Raw genomic sequence first — 26789 nt, 5'->3', positions numbered from 1 at the left:
AGTTTTTGTTATTCTATGCAACTGAATGGTTTCATCCTTGATCAAACTTCGTTTGGCCATATAATTTATATTAGTGAAGTATTTTATCCATACAGAACCAAAACCTTTTTTGTACATCAACAATACCATCCATTTTGTGATGCAGTTCTGGCTGTCTAAGATGGTTATTTGAGACAAATGAGCTCTCTCATTTAATAAGCCATCTATACAACATCAAATACCGTGCAAACGATGTTCCTGTAGCTGATATCTACAATTGCACATTTGGAGTTCTCCTTAAAGGAACTTCACCCACCCATCAGGTTATTCAGAAAATAAATATCAAATCTGTTATTCAATGAAAAAACATCCCACCAACCATATTACACAAATATGTCCCTTATATCATACAAAAAAAGTAATGCAGATGACCCAAAATGCTGGTTCAACCAATGAGGAGAATCTTATCATAAACCTGTACATATCTGCATGCCACAATAGGCTGTGGTTTGCACCAACCATTCTGTTATGTCTTGAGATCAACCCCAGTATTCTCCTCTCCAGGTTTTAGTTGAAGCCAGGCGGTTGAGCTTGGCTCCCTAGGATAACAGCCTCAGAGGATAACTTTCCCTCCCCCAATTAGCAAGGACGCTGGGCAATTAGCCAATAGAGAAGGGAGGGTCAGAAACCCTCCATTGGTGGGTCGTGGCTTTTATATGTGTGTGTGCGTGTTTTATGTTGTTGTGATTAAACCAAGTGGAATTACTACTGTGTATGTGGCTCTTTATTGGTCTTGGACCCACTACAGAACAGTGGCGACAAGGATGGGATTCCCTTGAGCTCCAGCTATCGGAAAAGCTTCAGGCAGCTGCCAGTTGTGAGCCCACACGGCCGGCAATCTTGCTTGACATACGTCGCTGTTGTAAGAAATGGAGGCTCAGGGATTGCTGCCGCCATTCAACCTGAACTGCCCAGAGTTGTGGGACTCCTGGGCAGATGGTTTTGCTTACTATCTGGCGTACCGTAAGATTACAGCGGAGGCTAAAAAGAAGGCATTCTTTATCAGTTCATGCAGGGCGGAAGTCCTTGATCTCGTGAAAGATTTGATTCAGCCAAAGGAGTTAGCAGAAGTTACTAGCCAGGAACTCCTAAAGGTTCTGGCAGACTAGTTTATGTCGCAACCATCTCAGTTGGCGCGCCGGTGGGACTTCCGCAAATGCTCACAGAATGTGGGGGAGTCTGCTGTGGAGTACCTGGCTGCTTTGGGCTGCCTCGCCCGAAGGTGTGGGTTCAAGAAGCTGAACGAGGTACTCCTAGACCAGTTTATTTTTGGTCTGCGGAGTGAGAAGCTTTCGAGCAAGATAGTCGTACTTCTCCAATGTGACCTTGCTAAGGCTGTGGATTTCGCCACCGGCTGGGAAAAGGGCCACCCCAGCGTCGACCAGCGGCTGTCCTGCCACCCGGCTGTTAATCAGATTGGTCGGGAGAGGACATTTGGAATTCTCCTTAAAGGAACTTCACACACCCATCAAGTTATTTGGAAAATAAATATCAAATCTGTTGCTCAGTGAAAAAAAACATCCCACCAACCATACTACACAAAAATGTCCCTTATATCATACCAAAAAAGTAATGCAGATGACCCAAAATGCTGGTTCAGCTAATGAGGAGAATCTTATCATAAACCTTTACATGTTTGCATGCCATAATAGGCTGTGGTTTGCACCAACCATTCTTTGTTCCTTAACCATGAATTGCACAGCAGATGATTCAGCTGTGACTTTTATTTCTTGTTTGTTTCATTTTTGATCCCTTTGTCAGCTTCTGTTCAACTAGCCAGCTGGGGAAGATGCCAGGACCAATCCACAACTACAGGTCTGAATGTCCCAACAAGGTGCAGTTGTTGAGTCCACAAAACAACAGCAATGTTGGTTTCTGGCTATTTAACACACTGTCCTTTCTTAAAAGTAGCAGGTTTGCACATCATAGCAAACCAGATTTCAACCAACTATACCATGGTTTGTTGCAACATAAGATGATGGCTATTACGTTTTCAAAAAAAAAAAAAAAAAAAAAAAAAAAAAAAACTGGAAGTCCAGAGTATTTTGTCTTCTCGAAGGCTTTCACAGCCAGGATCCGATGGTTGTTTTGTTTTTTTCGGGCTGTTTGGCCGTGTTCTCCATAACACAGTCATATAGAGTATTTTGCTTGTATATGTGGAAAAAGACATGCAATCATTAAAACATTTCATGGGGTAATCTGTGCGTCTAAAAATGATTGTGCACTTTGGCCAGTTGTAAGGTAGTTTAAGGGACAACTTGGAATTTATCTTACAAAGTTTAAAAACTCTGGTTCCTCCCTTTTCTATTATTAAAAACTTTGCCCCCCCCCCAAAAAAAACGAAGAAAAAGTACTTCTCTACAAAAGTTCTAAAAATCTGGAATCATTTAGTTAAGGGACAACTACATTGTCTATTTTGGAATTAAAACTTTGTGCAGTTACAGCGCTGAATTGTCGCCACTTGTCACAAGCTACAGAATCTGCACAGCATTAAAATTCTAATATCCTGAATTCCAGACTCAGTTGCAGATTTACCCCTGGGCTTTCAGCTGTCAGGAAGGGTCTCTTTTTAAAATGAGCTTCTGGAACTCTTGGGCAATGCAGACTTTCCTCTGGTGGCTTCTTGCTTTAAATTTTGTTCTTACCACTCAGTCAGGGCGATAATTAGCTCAGTAATTGAATTTCTTCCTGAGTGCATTATTCCACACAAATTGAGTGCAGGTCCTTTGGAGCGTGCCCAGAGGAGCATGTGAAAATTGTGAGCATCTTCAGCAGGGAGTTAATTCTGAGAGGTTCCACTAAAATGTCAAAATAACTCCACTACCTCCTGCACTTTTTTAATGCTCAGGGAATGTCCAACATGCATGCAAATCACATTATTTTATTAGGAGGATTGCATTCTAATGGTGGTGAGGCTACTCCTTTAATACGCTGTTAACCAAAATATCATTCTTTGTTATACAAGAATTACTGAAGAATCCTATGTATAAGTCAGAAATAATTGGGTCATATTGAATCAAAATTGAAAGATTCATTAAAGTTAACAGATAAAAATCCTGCTCCACCCCGAATAAAGCTGTGATTATGTAGTAAGGAAATGTACTCTGCGCATACTCAAAAGGTCCTTCTTATTTACTATTTCTTCATATAATCTGGGTATAAGCAAAAACTTTAGAAGCAAGGTTCAAAAATGACACTTGACTCATATTCATCATCTTAGAACTACAGAGCTGGAAGGGACCTTATAGATCATCGAGTCCAGCCCCTGTCAAGGAGGCACAGAGGGGATTTGAACTCCCAACCACTATCTAGCTGTTCTCATACCTTTATTTTAAAAATATATTAATTCATTTAATCTGTGGAGCTCTTTTTACTTTCCTGTAGTTTATAATTTTGTTTATAATTTTGAACAGAAATGCCTCTTCCTTTTTCTGTCTTCTGCTCCCCGTTTTTCTTTCCCATTACCGTGATTTGTGTTTGTTTTCCCCATTTAACTCTTGAAGTCTGGGTTTCTACTACTAAACAGCTGAAACCAGTTTTCCTTTTCTAGAGTTCCTACACAGCTTTCTGTCTTTATCATGTGGTATATGTAAGCTTTTCAGTGCACCAAAATAGTAAGTAAGTAAGTAAGTAAGTAAGTAAGTAAGTAAGTAAGTAAGTAAGTAAGTAAGTAAGTAAGTAAGTAAGTAAGTAAGTAAGTAAGTAAGTAAGTAAGTAAGTAAGTAAGTAAGTAAGTAAGTAAGTAAGTAAGTAAGTAAGAAAGAAAGAAAGAAAGAAAGAAAGAAAGAAAGAAAGAAAGAAAGAAAGAAAGTTGAAAATGAGTAATATACCACCAGTTAAAATGGCATTGCCGATTATTTTTTAAAGGACAATTTAATTTTTATCTTTCCATTTCAATTTTTTTTTAAAAAAATTTGTAGATTCTTTTTGCTTCATATTTGCTTCACATATGAGCAAAAAATGTAGAGGGAAATGTCATTTTTGTGAAAAGGAGGGCATCTAGGATCTCATATCCACTGTCTCTTTCTGAGAGGCTATTTTCTAGATCAGAATTACTGAAACAATGTCAGGGACATGCCTGAACAGCTGGAGACCTGTTACAGCATTTCTCAATGTAGCAAAAAAAGGCTGGGAATGCAACACACATAAAATTGGCAGTTTAATCCTAACCTCTTTAGATACACTTAACTGATTTAGTTACACTACACAGCAATTCACCAGAGGCCCCCAGAGCAAACACAAGCTGTGCCATTCCCCCAAAATAGCAACAGTGACAGATGATGTGGAAATGAAAGAAGAGGAACAGGAAGGAAGGAGAGAGAAAGAGAGAGAGAGAGAGAGAGAGAACAACAGAGAGACTTGTAAATGCTGCAAGATTCCTGGTGGCAGTTCCATAGCCAAGATGCAACACACGATGCAGACTCAGTAATTCTCCATGGAATCTACCATAAAGTTAACTTACTGCACTGTTGTATTACCTACTCTAAATAATAATGAACAATAGAAATAGGGGGAGGAGTAAAGAAGAAAATACATTCTTTCAGTATTAGTTCTTTCTTCTTTGTCAGAGAAAGGACTGAAGCTTTCACATCCCCATATATTAAATGAGATTTACTGCCATTTCCTTTTCACTTTCCTACATCCAGGATGTAATAATCTAAACAGCTGTAAAAATAAAGGGGGAAAGAGCAGCTTCCATAATGGGGTAGAAACACATACTAATATGGTAATCTTTAAGCCAAATGTAATGCTCTTTCAAGGAAACAAAGATGTGTTAAGAGTTTGGTTTATACAAAGGTCCTGCAGTAACCAAGAGGTAAGGTAAACAGACCAAGTCGGTAGATTTAAATTAGATTTTCTTTTCCGTCTCTATCTGTATATAATGCCATGAATTCATACTGTAAATGTTTGCAACAGACATCCACTTTCCCTTTTTCTCATATCCACTCCTTTGCCTTCCTCATTTCATCAGCTGATTTTAAGATTGTGAGCCTGCAGGCATGGAATTGTCTTTTGAAAAATTTATTGCACCGCGCTTAATTTTAGGTGCTTTATAAATAAAATATGATGGTGATGCTTATAGCCAGCAAAAAGTAATAATATCTGTAGAATAAGATGAAGAGCAGCAGCTCAAACCTTTTCGAAGTCTGCTTAAAGTACAAAGAGATTCAGCAACATGTTTCCCCGACAGCAAAATTCTGCGGCCATGTTGTGTGCCTTGGCTTAAGAAGTTCCATTTTGCCAGGGAAAGCATGTTAGAAGGAGCCCGCCTAATTAGGCCAAAACAAACTTCAAGGTTTCCTGCTAAAAACCTACTATTCAGCAAGCATGGGCTCAGACAAGGTCATGTCCAAAATGCTCCATGCCTCATTTATCACAAACCTCAGAACATCAACCCAGAAACTAGATATGGAGAATCCTGGAGTAATCATTGGTTTTCCTATGAAGTAATACAAACTACTGATGCCTCTCTTTTGTTAAGCCATCATGTTATGGTTGACCTTAACAGCCCATTTCCACTTTAGTTCTTTCATCGTCTTCTCTCATCCTGAATTTTTTGAGGCCTGTAACAGCCTTGGGACACTAGACTTTTCCTAGGTCCCCTTTGGCCCCAAAGTCTTCCAAATTCCATCTTTCCTCTATGTTAGATAAATGGAGCAGAATCATAAGAATATGTTCAGAATTAGGTGAGCAGGATTTGGATGGGAAGACACAAATTCTGTGAATGACATTTATGTGTGAATGGGATACTTGTGCTCGCAGCTGTATAGACAGGTGTGTGCAGATGGAATGTATAAGTAGCCCACCTGCTGCTGACCTGCATCCACCTAGAAGGCTACCCATTACAAAATGCATTTCTCTCTATGGTTGTGTTGCATAGTGTGGCAGGTAACACTATTATAGGATCACGGATAATCCAGAAATGAATGATACAAATGTGAAATATTTTCCTCAGAAATTTGAGATAGTGCAGGAGGAAATGTGTCAATTTTCAAGGCCACAGAGGCTCTTTAACTTTGGAAACACACATTAGAAGTGAGTAGATGGTAGCAAATAAGCAAGAGTAAACTGCTCCAGTTAAAACAGTCCTTAGCAGAAAGACCAAGGAGGGGAAAGACCCTGTGAGGCGAGGGTGACAGTCAAGACCTGGCTACTAGACTGCTACTCATGGTCTATAACTTGTCTTAGAAAATTATACATCCCTTTCAGAAGTCTTAGCTGGTAGGCTTCTCCTCACACTCTCCCCAAAAAGGACCTACATAACAGAGACAAACACAAGACCCAGACTGTGCAGCAAACTCAGATACCAACTCTGTCCCTGTATTTACTCAGGTGATGCAGCAGACAAAATGTCAGAACCCCACTCATCAGCCTACCCTTCCACTTAAATCACCGCTTCCCAAGAACATCCTTCCCATAAAGTACACACATTCAAAAAAGAATTGGCACAAATGTGGTAGTAGAAATGGCACCATTCAGAAATGAGTGACAAAACATTTCAGTCCGATAAACCATTCTGTTGACATCTGAACGTTCTCTATACCATATTCAGCAGATAAGACACTTATTAAAAGGACTGTAAATGTGGCCACATGTAATTCACTAACAAGACATAGTTGGTTGTTTGAACAAGAAGTCATCTTTAAGAATCTGAATTCAATATCTATCCAGTTATAGTATTGAAACAGCACTCCATTTCTAAAACTCACAAATTTCAAATTATTGTTAGCATTTATATTCCATGGATACCTCTGGAACAGCAGCAGGAGATATAGAGGCTCTAGGCATGTGTGAATACTATATGCTTTGATTCAATCCAAGTTATTTGTCCTACAAATCACAACTGATTTTAAGCAGTAAGTTGTCTCAGGAATGAGGTTTTTAAGTTATACATTTGTAAATGTTTCTAAATCCTTTTTAATTTTGATTTTTAAAGATCTTAATATATGTTTGTTTTTTAAATATGACATTTATGTAGTGTTTTTAAATATGTTTTTTTGAAAGTTGCCTCAAGTCCCTTATGGGGAGAGAGACATATAGATAAACTGAGTGATCTGCATTATTTTAAAGCATTTGTACGTAGTTGTATCTTGTCCAAACAGTAAAAAAAACATGAAAAGGGGAAAAACAAAGAACTCTCGCTTGAGGTGGGAGGTGAAACTTCAGCTTTGACTACATATAATGCAAGATTTGCTCTGCTAATAAAATGGACATATTTTAAGTATTTTTACTGACCACATGGCACAATGGCATATTTGAATCAGTCCAGCCTTTTTAACTACGGTAGATGTATTCAGATTCATATATGAATAAGAATATTACCGCACAGGTGGTGATAACGAGGATCCAGCCCTATGGGGCCAGACGGTCCACTCACCAATCTGCCACTGCCACAGACGCCACGATTCTTCCAATGGCTTTGCAGATCGTGATCAGCTAGCCACTCCTGGCAGGAGATGGGAGGACAAGGCCTTGCTGCAAGGTTGAAGAGTGCCTCGCATAGCACGATCTGCAGAGCCATTGGAAGATCATGGCGTCCACGGCAGCAGCAGATCGGTGAGTGGACCATCTGGCCCCATGGGGCTGGACCCTTATCGCCACCTGTGCAGGGATATTCATATTTGTATACGAATACCTGCATCTCTACTTTTAACTATCAAAGTGTGTTTTTTTCCCTCTGCACTGGGGGGGCTCCTAATTTTTTAATCTAGAATGATTCAAACAGGCTTTTCCCAGCGTGGTTAGTTGTGATAGGTTCTTGTAACAATGGGTGGGGTAGTCTTTATAGATCGTGTTTTTGTGATGATGTATGATGTTAAGAACTGGGGGAACATGCTTTCTTCTCCCTTGATCATTTTTTTTATTTTTTTATTTTTAAAATTTCTTCCATACATCATTGTTATTATCATTGTTGTTATTCCTCATATATAACTTTCCCATATATATATCTCTGTCAGTCCCACATTAGATTAGCAGATGCAGGACCTGAGGGAAGAAGAAAACCTGCACCACATCCAGTATGAATGGTGAATTCCTGGATCAATCTGCAGCCCCTGCATGAGCACTGACTACAATTTCAAAAGTAATACAGGCTGTGAATCAAATTGTAGCAAAGCCAAATCACTCTAAATCAGGTTTCCACCTACTACTGATCTACTTCCAGCATGGAAGCAAAGCTGTACCCATTTGCCTTCCTTCCCCAACACTAGGAGCCATGCCACTTACTCCTTGCCCATTTCTTACCCTTCCAGTGAATCCATCCTGCTTTAGCTGAGCATTGTTGCTCAGCTGTCAGTCACATCTAGATCCTCTGCAATGAAATCTGCTACCCCGGATTTGAGACCTCTGAAGCAGCAAAGCAAAATTCCAGGCTTTGATTCAAGCACTGCTCTGGTATACTTTCCTTTCCTTTGGATTGGTTCAGAAATAGACAAATATCCTTGCTTCCTGTTGTTTTCAATATAAATTCCAAATCCAACCCCCAACCTAGTATTTGCATTCATTAAAATTTGAGGGTATTGTACTGCTTGTTGTTCAGTACCAGATAAAAACAGAGAAAGACAGAGCTCTGAGGATTTGATAGACTCTAGTTCATCTTGAAAGCTGCTGAAAATATATATGTAGAGTGATAATACTGTATACTGGGGTTGGCACACTGAACTTACAGTTCAATGTGAGTGAGCTATTCTCATAGGGTATGATTAACATTTCATCTGCATATGTTCAACTGAAAGAATTACAGGCATGGAACACAGTCCATGAGGAACATCTCTTTAGCAAATCCACTGAAATTAGGCCTGTTATCCAACTAAAGAGATTTTAATCAATTATATTAGTTTGTGTAGGCAAATTAATAGATGAAATCTGCATAAATATCTACTTGGTTTTTGAAAAAGAAAGCATTCTTGTTTGAAATTAGGTGAAATATGATTATGTCATAGTGTGAGACACAAGGAAGAATCTTTTTTCTAAGATGGTATCATGGTTTTTATAAGTATCTGGACCAAAATAATTAAGTTCCCCTCCTGAAGTGTAATTATTTGGGGGCACCTTTAAAAATTAATCAGAAAGAATGGTTTTCAGTACATCTAAAGATTGGGGTCTATTTAAAATGAAGGGTTTGGATAAACCTGTGTTTTTACAGAACTCCATTAATTTTTAAGACTTTATACTGCAGATGCTTCATGTGAGAGAAAGGAAGGCAGTCTAATGAACAGTCATTGCCATTTTGATCACTGGCACATTCTTTGTCAGTGCACACTGTGGTTGAAATCCTGGCCCTTACTGTAGTATATTGCAACTAGAGTTGGACTATTGAATCAATGGAGATCTGGTGAGTCAATGGGTTTACTCCAGTTGTGAATTGCTATGCTAAGCAACAAGACTTTCTAGAGTAGCTAGAACAACATTGTGGGCTTAGCAGATGCAGCACCCCATTCTGCACACCACTCACAATACTATCAGAAAAGTTAGTAATATATACATGATTTGCCCAGAATTGGCCTGTGTTTTACATGTCTGGTTTTATGGTAGGTAAAAATGGACAATTTTTTAAACTTGTATGTGTGTTTTGTATTGCATTGTCTTGGTTAGTCAACACAATGTGTATAATGTCTCACACGTCATTAGACTGCTTTCTGATATCAACACAGACAGTGGTGTTATAGATGGGACTTGAAGAACAGGAAAGAGGGATTTCCAGTTTCTTTAATTATATACTTGGTTCCAAGCTGCACATGATAGCATGTTTATGTGCAAATGTTACCCCTGCAAAAAACAAAACACCACTGTTATTTTTTAAAAAGTGATTTTGAGAAGAGTGACTTCAAATTGAAAAGACAGTGGTGCCTAATCCTCCCCATACAGGCCTCCAGTCTTAAATTCCCCAGCTGCCAATGGGTTCTTGGGCATGCAGATATGTATTTAGAAACACATTGGGTGGAAAGTGCTTGGGGAAATGAGAATTGCAGTAGAAAACCAGTAGGTGAGAAAAGGATGAGAACTCTCCACTCCCCCATACCTTCAGTGAAAATCAGTCCCTCCTAATAGCAGTCTTCAGTAGAGAAGTTGGCTGCTGGGGTTTTCTTACATACGATTGCCTGTAACTTGTAACTTGGCTCTTAGAGAATCTGCCATAAAAGTGAGAGTTCTGCACTCCTCCCCACTCAGCACAACACCACTTATCTAGCAGAATGCTAACAGACTAACATGAACTATATTAATCTATTTTGACTTGTGTAGCCCAAAGGCCAACATGATTTACTTACTAACTGTAGTGGCTAAATCAATAGCTGCTGACATTCAGGACAGTAACAATTTCCTCCTCATAGTCTTGTTGGCCTCTATGATGGATAAATGTGATGTGACAACTCCATTCTGATTATTGTTTATATACATTTAGTTTCAAAAAATGACTAACATTCTACCAACCACCATGAATGTAACAGACTCCGGAAGAATAGGAAAGTAAGCAGAGCAATCCTCAAGGACCATAGAAAGCTAATGCAGTTCCTTTAACACCTGAAAACATTTACTAATAAAGATGACAGATGTAAAACAAGTTGCCTTACTTGTAATTCCTCTCCCAGAATTTGACCGGTCTGGCGTATGAAGTGAGAAAAATCACACTCCCTAGAAATGGACTCAGCGGAGTAGAAAAGATTGCAGTGGCCAGAGTTTGAAAGAAAAGCATTGCAGAGTCTGAAAATTTCAAGTTAAGGTAAGGGAAATGAACTTCACTGTATTTGATGTTGTCTTGCTGACACCTTCTGACCTATTTATTTTTCTAACTTTTATCTCCAAAGAGGCAGTTGAAACAAAGTGGCAGGTAATAGCTAAGAACTGCTATTATTCACTTTAAAAAAATGCACATGGCTGGAGCATGGAAATTTCCTTTACAAAGTAGAATTTCATCTACATCATTTAGAGAAGCCATGCCCTTTGTAATTTTAAAAGTGATTGGGTCAATTACAGTTATATTGCAAAAGCGATGATGCTATCCCCTGTTAAGTTAGAACTGTAATAAAACTTACTATTTCATTATTGGGAAAAAACTGATTCATCATAACTAGTCACTTTTAAGCTCTGCACCAAGTATAGGCCTACTGTAATTCTCTCTGGCTAGGTTGTATTCAGATTGCAGACCATGTGTTTAAATGCTCTTTGGTGCAATATTTTCCTCCACCAATATTAACTAGATGTCAGGAAGGACACACAAGCAGTCTTTCCTGGCATGCTTATTTGCTGTACATGAGAAAGGGTTTGCATAGCAACAGGCATGCAAAGCCTTCCATATCTGAAATCTGAACACAGTCTAGGTGCAAGTTCATTATTTCAGTGAGAACTAGGACAAAGCAAGGAAGACTTCAGGATGGGTGAGAAAGGATGCAGCCAAGTATACCCAATTGATCTTTGCATGTTATGAGTTGCCCGGTGTCATATACAGTATAGAAATCTGCCTGCTACCCAGAACTATATATCCACAGAAGAGCTAGTTCAAAGTCCATTTTATAAATCTACAGTGATTTTTCTTAAAGGTATTTACGAACATGATCTCATATTCTCGAAAACAAGAATGAAGGCACCACACTTTGAACCATGCAACATAGTAAGAAACATACAGAAATTCTATTCTGGTTTTTTTTTTGTCTCCCCTCCCTTTTGTATAGTTAACATCAAACACATGACGTAGATGTTGTACAAAAATGTGGAGCTGATGGATATTAAAGGATAGCAGAAGAGGGCTATCAATTATATATTCAGCATCATCCAAACCAATGGAATATTATGTACATGGTGTCTGAAAGTTATTCAGACTTCCAATATCTTACTGTTTGTGATGCAAGTTGGAAGCCACAGTTAAGCACATTTAAATCTCACTGAATTCACTAATAAATATTTAATAATTTCCTTAACTCTCTAACTGGAATCCTCTCTAACTGGAATCAATGGTCGTTAAAATTGCTTAAAGCTAGTCCCAAATTGGACACCTTCCCATGTAAACCAATCACCTGAAGCCAGTTCTTCATCACCTATTATAGAAGAATTAACCTGCACGTTTAATGAACATTTCTTACAGATACAACTGTAATAGCTTACATATATTAAGAAAAGGCTCTAAAATGGTGTCTGTGCACATTAGCGTGTATTTGAGACGAGTTGCCCACAGAGTCTCAAAGTTCCAAAACCAATGAAGAGGATATAAAAGGATGGACAGAAGTTTCAACAAGGTTCATTTGTTAGAACACAATGACTTCATGATTCAAACTGGCTTGGAAGTACAGAAATCCACAACAAGTGTAAACTCACCCCTTCCCCTGGGTCCAAAAAGGCAGAGAAGCAAAATGAGGATGTTTGAGGAAGCCTCCTAAAGACAGGAGCTCTATTCCATTGTTGTAACATTACCACAGTGAGATGGCAGTGCTCCAGCCTTTTCTTTTTGTTCCCAGTTTTACTACTCGTCCACACACAGAGAATGACAAGTCTGAGGAGAGCTTGTGCTGGGAACATGCATTATGACTGACGTGGAAAATCCCCAGAGATAGCATTTTGGATTTTTTTTGGCCTACAAATCCCATAATTCTCTTCTCTGAGAGTTCCACCTCCAAGGCATAGCCATTACAGATACATGAACTGTGCTCACCTGAAGAGAAGGCCCAGCTGGCAGGCTTCACGCCTGTTTGAAAAGGAAGCTTATCAGCAATCCCTGTGACAGCTTCCTTTTGAAACAAGAAGTTAGTTACTATACATTATCAAAGAACATCAGGTTTTTCTTTCACTCCCTAAATACAGAGCAGAATAGCAAAGACACGTTCTTAAAGGATATGAGGTATTGCAAAGAGCTGAGCAAACACGTGGAATGACGATCCCCAAGCAATTTGCCAAGGAGCAATGTAAGTCATTATAAATTGTAATTTCTGCAGCAGGTCTGACAGCTGAAAGCAAAAGGAAACAAACACACACATATTATAACAGCTTATGGAAAAACCATTAAAAAAGAGAGAACATTTTACATATAATTGTACAACATCTCAGATTTGTGGCATTCAATATAGAAACATCTCTTATTCTTTTAATAAAAGTAATCTCTCTAGCCTAAATGTTGTCTCAAAACAAAGACATGTAGAACGGCAAAATGTGTAGGAGCTGTTGGCTTATCACATTCTTTGTCTCCCTGCCATCAGCAACAGGGTTGCATTAGATATTTAAAGAAAGGGACTCTAGCCTAAAAGCATACTTCTAGCTGTATTTTCTTTCTGCCTCTTTGTAACTTGCGGTACAACTTAACCTTATGAGTTGACATTGAAGTGCTGTGATTTACAGTGACAGGGCCCATCACAAATTGTATGAAGTGCTACCAACAAACTAGGAGGAAGCCCTATTGACTCTACATCAATTCACACCATCACATTTAAAGCATACTTTCTATAAATGGTAGCTTCTGTTTTCTCAGCTCAGATTCACTGATGGTGCCATTTGACCATACACCTTGAACCCAGTATAGCACACTACTTTGAATAGTCTTTTAGAACTTTCCTTGGTGTCAAAATAAATCTGGAATTTTATTTATTATTTTATTGCAGTTTTATGCCACTTTCTCCTGGCAAAGGGGCTCAAGGCAGCTTACAAACCATTAAAACAAACAAAACTTAAAATAAGATATATGAAACATTAACAAGTAACTAAACATGGAAATATGAAGATGATCCTCTTAAAGTAGGTTATAAAGGATAAAAGCAGCAAGAATAAGGTACACACACTTATGATGGCTTTGTCTTGCCAAAACCTATCAAAACTGACGGAAGGCACCACAGCTGAAATAATTCCACAAATGGTATACAATGGCTATCAGATCTTTTTATAACTCAAAAAGTTTTGCCTTCTTCCAAATATCTTCACAAAACAGTACAAATGTTACCAGCTCTTTAAGCAAACTGTGCAACTCTACAAATCGTGTGAACCATGAAAATTAAGGAACATTATAGGAATCTGCTCACTTTATAAAACATCCGTCACAACATTTGTGTTTTGTAATCACAGAGCCCACGGTGTATTAATGCATTGAAGATTCCCAGTATTATATATCACTCTCTCATAATAACATAACTATCAGGGAGCTACTTGAAAAACACCATTTCTCAGCATTGAATTGGAGTTGTAATGCTTTTCTTTCATGTTCATCCAATTAGAGTGAATATTTGCCCATTCACAGTCTGCTATAGTGTTTATTGCCTTAATGTGAATTGCTTGTGAATGTTTTTAGCAATCCTTCTGCATTTGGGGATCTGGGGAAATGACATTATGCTGTAGGCAACAATTTCCTCATTTCCTCTTTTCTACACACTTCTCTCTCTCACACACACACAACAAGTAATTTATTATTTGTACAGCTTGGTCTTTTTTCATTTCTGTACTTTTCATTCTTCTGTATGTGAATGTACACAAATGAGTGTCCGTGCCTAGTTGTTCCCAATAATGTCCTTCAAGTCCACAGAAGACTCTCAGGATCTACGGAGGCTTCATGAAGGGAGAGGGCAAGGAAAAATTTTTCACTGATTTTGCTTTTCCTTTACACCCTGATCAATTTGCTGCAGAGGGCTGTGAAGCCTGACAGAACAGTATGGAAGTGGTGCAATGGACAGCAGAGAAAAATTACAAACATTTCTTTCCTCCTCCATTCATGCCTGGAAGCCTCCAGCGGGGCAGTGGGAGAGTGTTTTTTGTGAATGGAAGGGCAGCACTGGACACAACCCATTTTATCACAACACAAGGAGAGACAGCAGCTGGATATGTAGAGAGCACACTAAGCTGACCAAATCATTTCATAATGCTTTCAATAAGAAATTCCGAAAGGTTTTGACCTTAACTCATAATCTGAGTCAAGAACACACTTGTCAAAGGAGAAAGATTAAACCAAGCATATAAAACAGACTGAGGTAGCAACTACCTTTTCAACAAACAAAGAAGATTTATTAAAAACAAAACAAAAGAAAACCACTATATAATTTCTGTCAACCTTGTACATGGTCACATTGTTATATAATAAGATCATCAACATCCATCAAGAACTTAACTATCAGATTCCTCATTGCAAAAATGATACACTAATATTTCCACATCTCCTTATGATAATTGTATAGATAACATGTTTAAACTGTAGAAAATAAAAATATATTACAGATCACATGTGTACCTTAAAAAGTTCAGAAAACACTGTGCCCAGAAATTTTGATTGTGGTAGAAATAATTTCTGTTCAGGCTTCTGAAATGTCATTTCCAATAAATGCACATTCAACAGCCATTGCTTAACAGATAAGCTGCATTTTCACAATTTGTGAAATGCAGGTTACAGCACTCATTACATGTTGTTATCTATTTTAATAATTTGGTCCCATTAGCTTATGTCAACTTAGTACAATCTGAGGAGAAAATGATCTTCTGAATTTACTAAGTATGTTTTGAGATGAGCCTTTTACCAAGCAATGAAACCGCCTAAAACATGGCATTTTTTACAGGAAGGCATATGGTGCCTACCATTTGTCCTCCTGTGTTTCCTCACTACTACATCTGTCAGTTTTTACTCAAGAAAAATATGTGTTCAGGGGGAAAAAAATCTGTAATAGTTGTGCAATCCCTTCTGATTCGTAGCAATAGAAGCTCTCCGTATGGAGAAACGCTATGTGGTTTATGAGGGAAAGTAAACATTACTAATTGTGGCTCAAATCCTCTTGCCTAATAATGCTGGTGTGACACAATAGGGAAACTTTTGGAATCAAATTGCCTCAAGTTAAGAAATCACCATGGACATTATCTGTTGCATACTGAGTTGTGAGATTCAATGTAAAACTGATAGTATCTATTGTGATTTCTTAAATTGGGGCAATCTGCCTCTAGAGACTACTCGATTTGTGTAGCTGTGCAAAATGATTTTGGCTTTTGAGTGGTACATTTAAAGCTTATGTGTCTACTTATATCAGAAACTGCTACAGCTCCTTAGGAAATGAAATAGTCCACAGCACAGAATTCAGAATCCCACCCAGAAAGGGAATTTACAGAAAAGAAGCTGCAGAAGAAAGCAAGTACTTAACATTTCTCATGTCTATCCCTTCTTCACTTTTTTTGATGTATGGATTCCTTAAATGTCTGAATGTTCTCTAGTAAGATGATAACAAATCAAGTTGCAAGCACAGGTGATCACTTCAATTCATACTGTTGCCTTAACACAAGTAGACTTTATATTGGTTCTTGATAGACATCAAGAGCAGGCATGTATGCTTCACAGATGTGGACAAAAACTTGACATAACTTGTAACAAGAATTGCACCCAAATACAAATATCTGATTGCTCTGCAGAAGATATATCTTCTTCCTATAATTCGAGCAGTCTCAACATTTTTATTTATAATCCAGGATCCCACCTAAAATGTATCAAGTCTGTATATAAACTCTGTCCACGTAATAGTATAAAACGTACTCAATTGGTGGATCTTTGAAAGTTTCTAATATCCCTGAGACAGAAGAGCAACTATCCTTGTTGTCAAATTCCTTTTTCCACCTGAGATGATAAGCAACCCGCGCCAAATTACCACTAGAAATTCTTCAAGATTATTCTGAATTCTAATAACGCCAACTGGCTGGTGTTGGAGCAAGAGCAATGATCTGAGGTAATGTGAGTTACCTTAGAAAAAAGATTAAAGAACCTTGCCTGCTTTGTCTAAAATCAGACTGGTATGCCATGTCTCAACAAAGGTTTATAGTGAAACACCTTCTAATGGACTTAGCCCACAATGACTTCTATATGCAATTCAGTGTCTCTTTTTTTGTACTGTTCTCCAGTTCACATTCTACCCAATTGGGTTCCAATAATGTGGTAACTGGTCTAATAAACTATCAGCCACTCTTATCTGGTGAGCACAGTTTCACAAGTGGCAAAGGAAAGCATGGTCCAGTTCATTAACAATATTATTTTTAAAAGTTGGTCTGTACTTGTGAATTTCTACAACATCATTTTAACAGAGAAGTCAGTGTCACCTTTCACAGATATTTTACATCAAGAGTACTTCTTTCTGGTGTTATGTTAGGATATAATTATACGCCACTTGTTATCAGATGTAGGGATAGTTGTTTCAGTTTCTTAAAAAATGAAAACTAATTAGAGCAATTATATTTTAAAGCTATGTCATTCCATTTGACAACACTGCAACATTATTTCTTTGTTTTAAAGAGAAAAAAAAATCTAGGCAAGACAACATTTACACTTCAAATGACAATGGCCTGTCATGGAACTTGCCTTATTAAACACGATGGACATCATGAAGAAATTGAATAAAAAATTCTGAGAGAAACCTTTGCAGTCAAACTTGAAAAAGATCACGGTAAAGCTTAATGTAACAAATTGGTGAGTGGGATTGCAAAACGAAGATCGCAGTAGCTTCATTCCTGCAACTGTAATCAGAAAGATGTCACAACTGCAAGAAGAAAAAGGAAAGAAAACTGATCAGACTAGAACAGATCATAAGGAACAAAACCATAAGATCTACTTTTGCTTGGTTTAAATAATCTCCAAATAACATTTAGCATTTATTTCTTTTAGAAGTACCACCTTTAAGAGTTTCTTGAATCCAGCCACTACAACACAAGCTCCTAAAAATTATGCAGTGGACTCCAATGTTATAATGCAAACTGCATCATGTTGTGGACCACATCATATAGGAAACCCAGATTTATATCCCTGTTCTTCCATGAATCCCATGGCTTGGCTTCAAGCAAGTCAGTGCTTCTCGTTCTAACCACACTACTCTGTTGTAGTGATGTAAATGAAATTAAGCAGGATAACATATGCCAGACTCCTTAGAAACGTTAAAATAAATAACAGTTATAAAGCAGATTATTATTTCTGCTGCTAAATTGCTTGGAAGAGAGTGTCCTGCTTCTGAAACAAGTCTCTACGAAAGATTTATGGGACATATCCAGAGGAGGGGATCAGGATGATAAAAGGCTTGGAAACTAAGGCCTATGAGGAATGACTGAAGGAACTTAGTCTGGAGAAGAGAAGACAGAGAGATGGTATGATTGTTGTTGTTTAGTCATTTAGTCCTGCCCAACTCTTTGTGACATACCATGGACCAGAGCACGCCAGGCCCTCCTGTCTTCCACTGCCTCCCGGAGTTGGGTCAAATTCATGTTGGTAGCTTCGCAGACAATGTCCAGCCATCTCTTCCTCTGTCGTCCCCTTCTCCTCTTGCCTTCACACTTTCCCAACATCAGGGTCTTTTCCAGAGAGTCTTCTCTTCTCATGAGATGGCCAAAGTATTGGAGCCTCAGCTTCAGCATCTGTCCTTCCAGTGAGCACTCAGGTTTGATTTCCTTCAAAATGGATAGGCTTGTTCTCCTTGCAGTCCAAGGGACTCTCAAGAGTCTCCTCCAGCACCACAATTCAAAAGCATCAATTCTTTGGCGGTCAGCTTTCTTTATGGTCCAGCTCTCACTTCCATACATCACTACAGGAAAAACCATAGCTTTGACTATGCGGACCTTTGTCAGCAAGCTGATGTCTCTGCTTTTTAAGATTTTGTCGTGGTTTGTCATGGCTTTCCTCCCAAGAAGCAGGCATGTTTTAATTTCATGGCTGCTGTCACCATCTGCAGTGATCATGGAGCCCAAGAAAGTAAAATCTCTCACTGCCTCCATATCTTCCCCTTCTATTTGCCAGGAAGTGATGGGTCTGTGGCCATGATCTTAGTTTTTTTTAATGTTGAGTTTCAGACCGTTTTTTGCACTCTCTTCTTTCACCCTCATTACAAGGTTCTTTAATTCCTCCTCACTTTCTGCCATCAGAGTGTTATCATCTGCATATCTGAGGTTGTTGATATTTCTTCCGGCTATCTTAATTCCGGCTTGGGATTTCTACAGTCCATCATTTCGCCTGATGTATTCTGCATATAAGTTAAATAAGCCAGGGGACAATATACAACCTTGTCGTACTCCTTTCCCAATTTTGAACCACTCAGTTGTTCCATATCCAGTTCTAACTGCTGCTTCCTGTCCCACGTTTAGATTCCTCAGGAGACAGATAAGGTGGTCAGGCACTCCCATTTCTTTAAGGACTTGCCATAGTTTGCTATGGTCCTCACAGTCAAAGGCTTTTGCATAGTCAATGAAGCAGAAGTAGAAGTTTTTCTGGAACTCTCTGGTATGATAGCTTTCATCAAATATTTGAAAGGCTGCCATTTGGAAGATAGAGTTAACTTGTTTTCTGCAGCTGCAGAGGATAGGACCCAAAGTAATGGATTTAAATGACAGTAAAGGAGATTTCAAGTTAGTGTAAGAGACCTTGGAACCATGAGAGCGGTTCAACAATAGAACAGACTACCTTGGAGATGTTTAAAGAGAGGTTGCTTGGTGAGCTGTCAAGAACGCTTTAGGTGGGGATTTCCTGCTTTATCAGGGCGCTGGAATCAATGACTCTTGAATATCCTTCTACATTTAAATGTTGGTGTCATCCAGGGCTGTACAATTGATTCAGTGGAATCCCAAATCAAATGAGTCTAATTTACTCTGATTCAGATCAAATTGCTTCAGACAACTGAGGTACTAAAAGAAAAGCAGACTGTGTCTCCAAAAAGATAGCAAAGCACAGGCATATAAGGAAAATGCCATGGTGGTGTGGTGTGATGGTAGGAAGGAAGAAGGGAGCTGGACTTCACTTTCTGTGATCATGTCTTTGTGGCCATTTGATCACATCCTGAGTTTTAATGAACAAGCACTACACATAAATCACCATTATAATGCAGAAACATTGCACACATATTAGCAAGCATGTAGTTTATTAAAACAAGAATTCAGGATCCTTGGACATGTCTGTAACTTATCAAGAATCATCAAGTCAAATGTGCCCATATTTTGTGCATTTATGTTGTAGGAAGAAAAAAAATGTATGGCAATTTTTAAGGCAAACCTTTCAATGGCTAGAACAAAATACCTGGACCTATTTGTCTGGAGTTTGGCAGGAATACTCTTCTCTATGAGAGCCACCAAGTCTCCAAATATTATGAACTTACCTGAAAAATTAAAATGTTTCAAGTGTTTTAATGTCCCAGCCCAGTGAAAATCAATAGGAAGTGTGGGTTTCTGGATTTTAATGGAACTGCTGGATAGCTCAGTGATTTAGGCGTCTGGCTGCGAAGCCAGCGATTGGGAGTTCAATACCCCACTGTACCTATTATTATTATTATTATTATTATTATTATTATTATTATTATTATTATTATTATTATTATTATTATTATTATTATTATTATTATTATTATTATTATTATTATTATTATTATTATTATTATTATTATTATTATAGAACTCCAGCTCTGCAGTTCTCAAATTATTATTATTAATTTGAGTTCATATCAAACTGCATCAGGTCCTAATTGTTTCAGGCAGAACCAGGCCCAAAACATACATAAGAATGACTTAAAGGTCTCATTCATTTCAGTGGGCCCACTGCTAACAGTAGATTTAATCCCTGATATACTTTCTAGAATTCTTGCTTCTGTCTCTTAATAGAGATAGTGCTGCACATCTATGTTTGTTCATATGCAAGTCATCGTCTATAACAAATGGTGCTTTAAAAAGTCTTAACACAGCTTTCTAATGGTTGTTGCATCAGAACAGTCCTTATGTCTATAAAACTTATGAACAAGTTACCTCTTTGGCATTTTTCATTTAAATCAAGTGTCTAACCTGTTGGTTAATATCCTGGAAGAATGGCACCAGTGGTTGGGTACAGTTTGTGAGTAGTAAATAAGTAGTGGCTCATTGTCCAGAAAGGAGACTTAGCTTTAGCTTTAGTCTAATTTTCATATAGTTAGGTCAACCTTGACTCTTTCTACCATTCAGCTTTCATTACTTTCAGTTCTCTGAATCAAGCTTTTTCTTCTCTGCTAATGGCATAGAATCATAGAATACTGAAGTTGAAAGGGACCTATAAGGCCATTGAGTCCAATTCCCTGATCAATGCAGGAATACAAATCAACTACCAGGTGCTGGTCTAAATTTCTCTTGAATTCCTCCAGTTGGAGCAGTGACCATCTTTCAAAGTAATTTATTCCACTGACATACTGCTCTAAGAGTTAGGAAGTTTTTCCTGATATTCAACCAAAATCTGGCTTCCTGCAACTTGCCTGTCTCACTCTCAGAAGTACCCAATGGGCATGTTTGCTTACTAAGAGGCTTAGAATATTAAGATATAGTCAGGGGAAGGAAGAACTCAAAAGAGGAAAGACGGGATTTTGTTTCTTCCGTATATGAATTAGCAGTAGATTTCTCTTGCTGAACCCATGGCTGAAATTAGATTGGTGGAAACTATACCAGAGAAGTGTGTGCGCGCATGTGTGCACGCATATGTATGTGTGCAAAAGCCTTGCATTACCATTCGGCAAGGAACCTGTCACTGCCAGCACCTCAAATTCAATTAAGATAAGCCACAACACTGCAATGTGGCAGAATGTACTCTATAACGAATGACACTTGCAAGTTCTTTCAAGATCTTGATGCAGGTTGTGCTCTTGTCATTCAACAATATTTTGAGCCTGGATGAATTAAGGCAGATTTGAATTCACATGACATTTCTTCTTTGTTCTGTATCCCTTTGTGAAGATCTTTAGGTTTGCTAAAGCTGAATTTCCTCCAAACAATCAGCTAACAGTTGCATTGTGAATCAAATGTCAAAATACTTTTCTTTGGCCATCATTGTTTCTTCTCTCATGCACACTTTCATTTTTGAAGAAAAGATAAATAAAGCACAAAGACTGGTTTCTGAGCTAGCTGGCAGGCACACTTCAACAAGAAGAGAATGGGTACTGAACATAGCGTACTTGAAGGAGAATAAAATCTGAGTAGGAAGGGTATAGAGGAAGGCATTTCAAGGACAACAAAAAAAGATGTTATTGCTGTTATACCACAGTTACACACATAAATTTCCAAGCCAAATGCAAACCATCAGCTATACATGGGAGCCCACCAGGCTTCTGCTTTTCTGCCTGTCTAAGACTGCAAAACTGGTCTGTGCAGTGGTCCCCAACCTTGGGCCTCCAGATATTCTTGGACATCAACTCCCAGAAATTCTGGGCAGCAGAGGTGGTGGTGAAGGCTTCTGGGAGTTGTAGTTCAAGAACATCTGGAGGCCCAAGGTTGGGGACCACTGTGTTAGAGGGAGATATCAAACACATCTCTGGTACACAGCTGTTAGGCAGCTTCAGCTTGATAGATGTCAGGAGTTGCCAGATGTGTGAATCTTCAGTTTGGTGAACTACTGAACTCCAGACAGCAGCCTCTCTATGAATACATTTCAGGACTAACTCCATCAGTCCAAGACTACCAGATCCTTCTGCACAAGTAAGAATGGCTTCCTCTAGATGAGCATTTTTCAAGCAACATAGCCTTTCTAAACTCGGGTTCAGTTTTGTATTCTTAGTTATTATTTCTTCCTTATCTCTGGCTTAATTGTCAATCCTGTTTCTTCAGTACAGATGACTGTCTCTTTCTATACCTTGTAAATCACCTCAACCTGTTGCCTACAACTCACTGCAACAGTGAGTCACACAATGTGTATATCTGAGTTATCAACCTAGTTCATGACAACTTTCTCCAAATCATAATTCTATGAATTACGCTTCATAACAGATAAATAACTTACTGGGGGGTTAACGGCTTGTCTTTGCTGATTGAAAAAGCGTCATGAGTGAGAGCGTTCAAGATTATTGCAGGATACAATATATACTTTTCAAAACACTGAAGCCATACATAGAGTCTTTCAAACCACATCAAGTGAGCAGCGCCTGAAATTTTTTTAAAAAGAAAAGAATACTAATTTGTAAAAACTTACAAGTAAAGAGACATAGGCTTCAGGCATATCATTAATTGACTCATTCATTTATGACAATAATATGAAGGGGCCCCATTGCTGTGGAGTTTGTTGTTTCATCTGAAATGTGTGCTGGAATCCCAAAGAGAAATTCCAAGTTGTATACATTTCATACTTGAGATTGTAAGATAAAACTTACAACAATCACACAACACAATACAATAATCAGAGTCCCTGGTGAGTACTGGAAATAGTCATATGTAATATGCATTGCCATCCAGTTTATGGTCAGGTATTCACAAGGAATACAACCCAGCATTCTGTTATCCCTATATCCAGGAACTGTATTAGGCACATAAGTACTCAGTTGCCGTCTGTTTTCTACCTCCTCTCTTTGTTTTGGAAACAGACACCTGGTCTAGCTCACTCAGCTGGAGTACCTGGCTGTGGCAGCAAAGGACAAAATTCAAATCCTCACTATGCCTCCTGGGAGAAGGGTCAAGTCAAAATCACTGTAGTTGTTCATCACTGATAGGGTCATGTGTTCTGCCATCCATGCAGAATTTAACAGACACCACCAGAAGGAGGGACTGGTGGACCACTTCCAAATATGTGATGCTTAGAACACGGTGAAAGGACTGTCATAAGTTAGAACTGATCTGACAGTATCTGATAATAATTAGTTTTTGTTTTCAGTAATACTTTATGAATCACCTGATATACAAAATACCACACCCACTTTAATGTAAAACGTGTAAACATATGCAAAACTTTTAGGGATGGGTAGCCAAATGTTTAGTTACCAAATGTGGTGTAGTGCAGTGGTCCCCAAATGTGGGCCCCCAGATGTTCTTGGACTTCAACTCCCAGCAATCCTGGCTAGTAGAGGTGGTGGTGAGGGCTTCTGGGAATTGTAGTCCAAGAACATCTGGAGGCCCAAGGTTGGGGACCACTGGGTAGTGGATAGAATGGCAGACTAGCACTCATGAGGCCTGTATTTGAAACTCTGCCTAGTCATGGAAGCTCACAGGGAATATGGAAATATTTCACTTATCTCTAAAGCCCTATTAGAGTTGCTACAAGCTGGTTTCTACTTGACAGGATAGAACAGCAACAGCCGCCAGTCCTTTACATACCTTTCACTTCTCTTTGACAATATTCCTTATTTTTAAGGATAGGATGGGATATCCACATCCATGGATGGTGTTTGCGAAGCTGAGGGAGTAAGTAGTGTGTAACAAATCCCACAGTCCATGCTAAAGCAAAGAGCACCAGGCTGAGAAATCGCTGAGAGAAAAGGAAAATAAAGTGGAAATAAACTAAGTATCATACCATAAAATATTTTTGCAATATAAAACACTGCCAGTTTCCTGAACCCTTTTTAATTCATGAGAATACTTCCAGTCTACATATTAAAGTAAATGTCTGTTGTTTTCACTGGGCAGATGTTGAATTAATTTGGAAGAAGGAAATCCCCTGTGTATTGTTTTAGTTTGACACCATCATCTTTTCTCCTGTGCTGTTTTAATTTATTTATGTTATGTTGTAAGCCGCCCAGAGTGGTAGAATATACCAGATGGGCGGGATATAAATCAAATAAATAAATAAATAAATAAATAAATAAATAAATAAATAAATAAATAAATAAATAAATAAATAAATAAATAAATATAATTATTCAAGAATTGCCAACGTTTGTTTTGAAAATACATGCTTGTAGATATAGCACGAGGGAAGCGGATGGAGGATTAAGGAAATGAAAGTAAAATCCACTATACTTTCTCTTTTTTTGTAATGTGTTTTATCACATAAAATGTACTGATATTTTAATTCAAGAAAAAGAAATGAAATGTTGCATGATTTTCTCCGCCTCTACAAAAAACATATTTTTCCCAACTTTCATAGGCTAAGGAATCCATCCCAGTGGGTAACTGAAAAACAGAAAGCACCTTACCAAGGAATGTTGTTGGCATGTGAGACCCAAACCCCACGTCTATGGCTTGATACTAGGATGGAGTGTAAGGAATGCTTTGAGAGAGTGGTAAAAATATCTTGCTCAATAAATATGCACAGAGGTCAGAAAACAAGGCCAATAAGAAATAATATGCATGCTTTAGCCATCATGGAGAGGCCACTCTGAAACTATTGCATAGCAGCTGCTCCATATTTTGACAGTAACATTGAAAACAGTTTAGTATGCTGGTCTTCCTGCTTGAATGGTGTTTTCTACCCTATCAGCATGGGGAACTGGCTGTCACCGGCTGTGGTGACACATAAGCACTCCCCATAACCGCTTTTTGAACATAGTGGATTATTCAGCGTTATATGTCCATTTTCTGAAATCCTGCTACTGATTATGCTGTGTAAGGAGGACAATTTCATTAACTGCAGCAAATTTTTTTTGGAAATTAAATATTTCCAGCCCCTCTCCTTATCAAAAATCCTGAGGCTTCCATGGAATCCCTTTTGCTTCTGGGAAGCTGTTAGGGACCATGGAATGGAGGGTGGGGCAGCATTTTTAATCACTGGAAATTGCTACTACTTGGATGACTTTAGTGTTGGTAGCAGTTTTTTTGTAATAACTCCCCCTCCCATTCTTAAGAATATTAGAGGGAAAAATCAGAAATGTTCAATTTACAAAAAATCATTGCAGATGACATCCTCATCTTTCCCAGCAGGATTTCACCCACTGTCTAGTGCTTCACTTTCTGTAATCACTATAATATTATATATTATATATATAAACTCAAGAAGAATATTACCTGCCCAATTAAACAACTCCACTTTCATCAAATAACACTATAAACACACTAGTAGATATGTGCACAAATTAAAAAATGAATCACTAAATTCACTCAAAAATTGCTAATTCGTCAATTCATATTTGTACAAATCAATGCCCTCAATGAATATGAATCAATGAATTTTAGCACTTTTTGATCCATTGATTCATTTGGCTATATAATGCCTCTCCAGGCACCTAGAGCCACCAAAATTGCATGGAAGCTTCCTCTGGCTCTCCTCTACAATCCCTTTAAGTTTGGTGAAGATTGGATTTCAGTTGTCTGAGTTATACACCCACAAAGAGGGCCCCAGAAAGGTCCCCCCAGCACCTAGAGACACCAAAATCACAGAGAAGTTTCCAAAATTCTCCTTTGCAGTCCCTCCTAGTTTGGTGAAGATTGAGTTTCCCCAAGCCAGCTGCTAAAGGACACTTTCCTGGAAGGACCCAGTTTGTGAGTGTATAATCTGAATGTCTGAAACCAATCTTCACCAAACTTGGAGGGATCGTCAAGAAAAGCCATGGGAAGCTTCTCAGTCATTTTGGTGTTTCTAGGCTCCTGGGGGGGACTTTGCTAGGGTGGTCCTCCCTGTGGGTTTATGATTCAGACACGTGAAAGCCAATCTTCACCAGACATGGAAAGAGTATAGAGGAAAGTCAGGGAAAACATCTCTGCAAATTTGGTGTGTCTTGGTGCTTGGGAGGCCATTTTACAGGGTTTTAAAGTAAAAAACAAATTGATGAACTGATTCATGAATTGTTTTTTCGGGCTCTTTGGCCGTGTTCTGAAGGTTGTTCATCCTGATGTTTCGCCAGTCTCTGTGGCCAGCAATTTTCAGAGGACTGGAATAGGAACTCTGTCCATGCTCTGTTGCTGTTTGTTGGATAGTTGAGTATTTATAGCTGTGGGATACTCAATACCCAACTATCCAACAGACAGCAACACAGCATGGACAGAGTTCCTACTCCAGTCCTCTGAAGATGCTGGACACAGAGACTGGCGAAACGTCAGGAAGAACAACCTTCAGAACATGGCCAAAGAGCCCGAAAAACCCACAACAACCATCAAATCCCAGCCGTGAAAGCCTTCGAGAATACATTGATTCATGA

General features: G+C 38.5%; 1 protein-coding gene across 3 annotated transcripts in view; it reads right to left on the bottom strand.

Annotated features, from left to right (window-relative positions):
• PCNX2 (pecanex 2) overlaps positions 1–26789 on the bottom strand; it is a 139670-nt gene that overhangs the window by 46175 nt on the left and 66706 nt on the right. For 2 of the 3 annotated variants that reach the window (XM_078383151.1, XM_078383152.1), the window contains 5 exons: positions 24034–24184; positions 22730–22871; positions 17330–17507; positions 12864–12974; positions 10611–10738 (listed from right to left, as the gene is read on the bottom strand). In XM_078383151.1, coding sequence (XP_078239277.1) covers positions 10611–10738; positions 12864–12974; positions 17330–17507; positions 22730–22871; positions 24034–24184 — 710 coding nt within the window. Of the gene's footprint in view, positions 1–10610; positions 10741–12863; positions 12975–17329; positions 17508–22729; positions 22872–24033; positions 24185–26789 lie in introns of all 3 variants that reach the window. The other variant, XM_020786815.3, reaches the window with a different exon arrangement.

Source organism: Pogona vitticeps, chromosome 1 (assembly GCF_051106095.1).
Source record: "Pogona vitticeps strain Pit_001003342236 chromosome 1, PviZW2.1, whole genome shotgun sequence".
Taxonomy (NCBI): Eukaryota; Metazoa; Chordata; class Lepidosauria; order Squamata; family Agamidae; genus Pogona; species Pogona vitticeps.
This window is presented reverse-complemented; position numbering and strand designations above follow the sequence as displayed.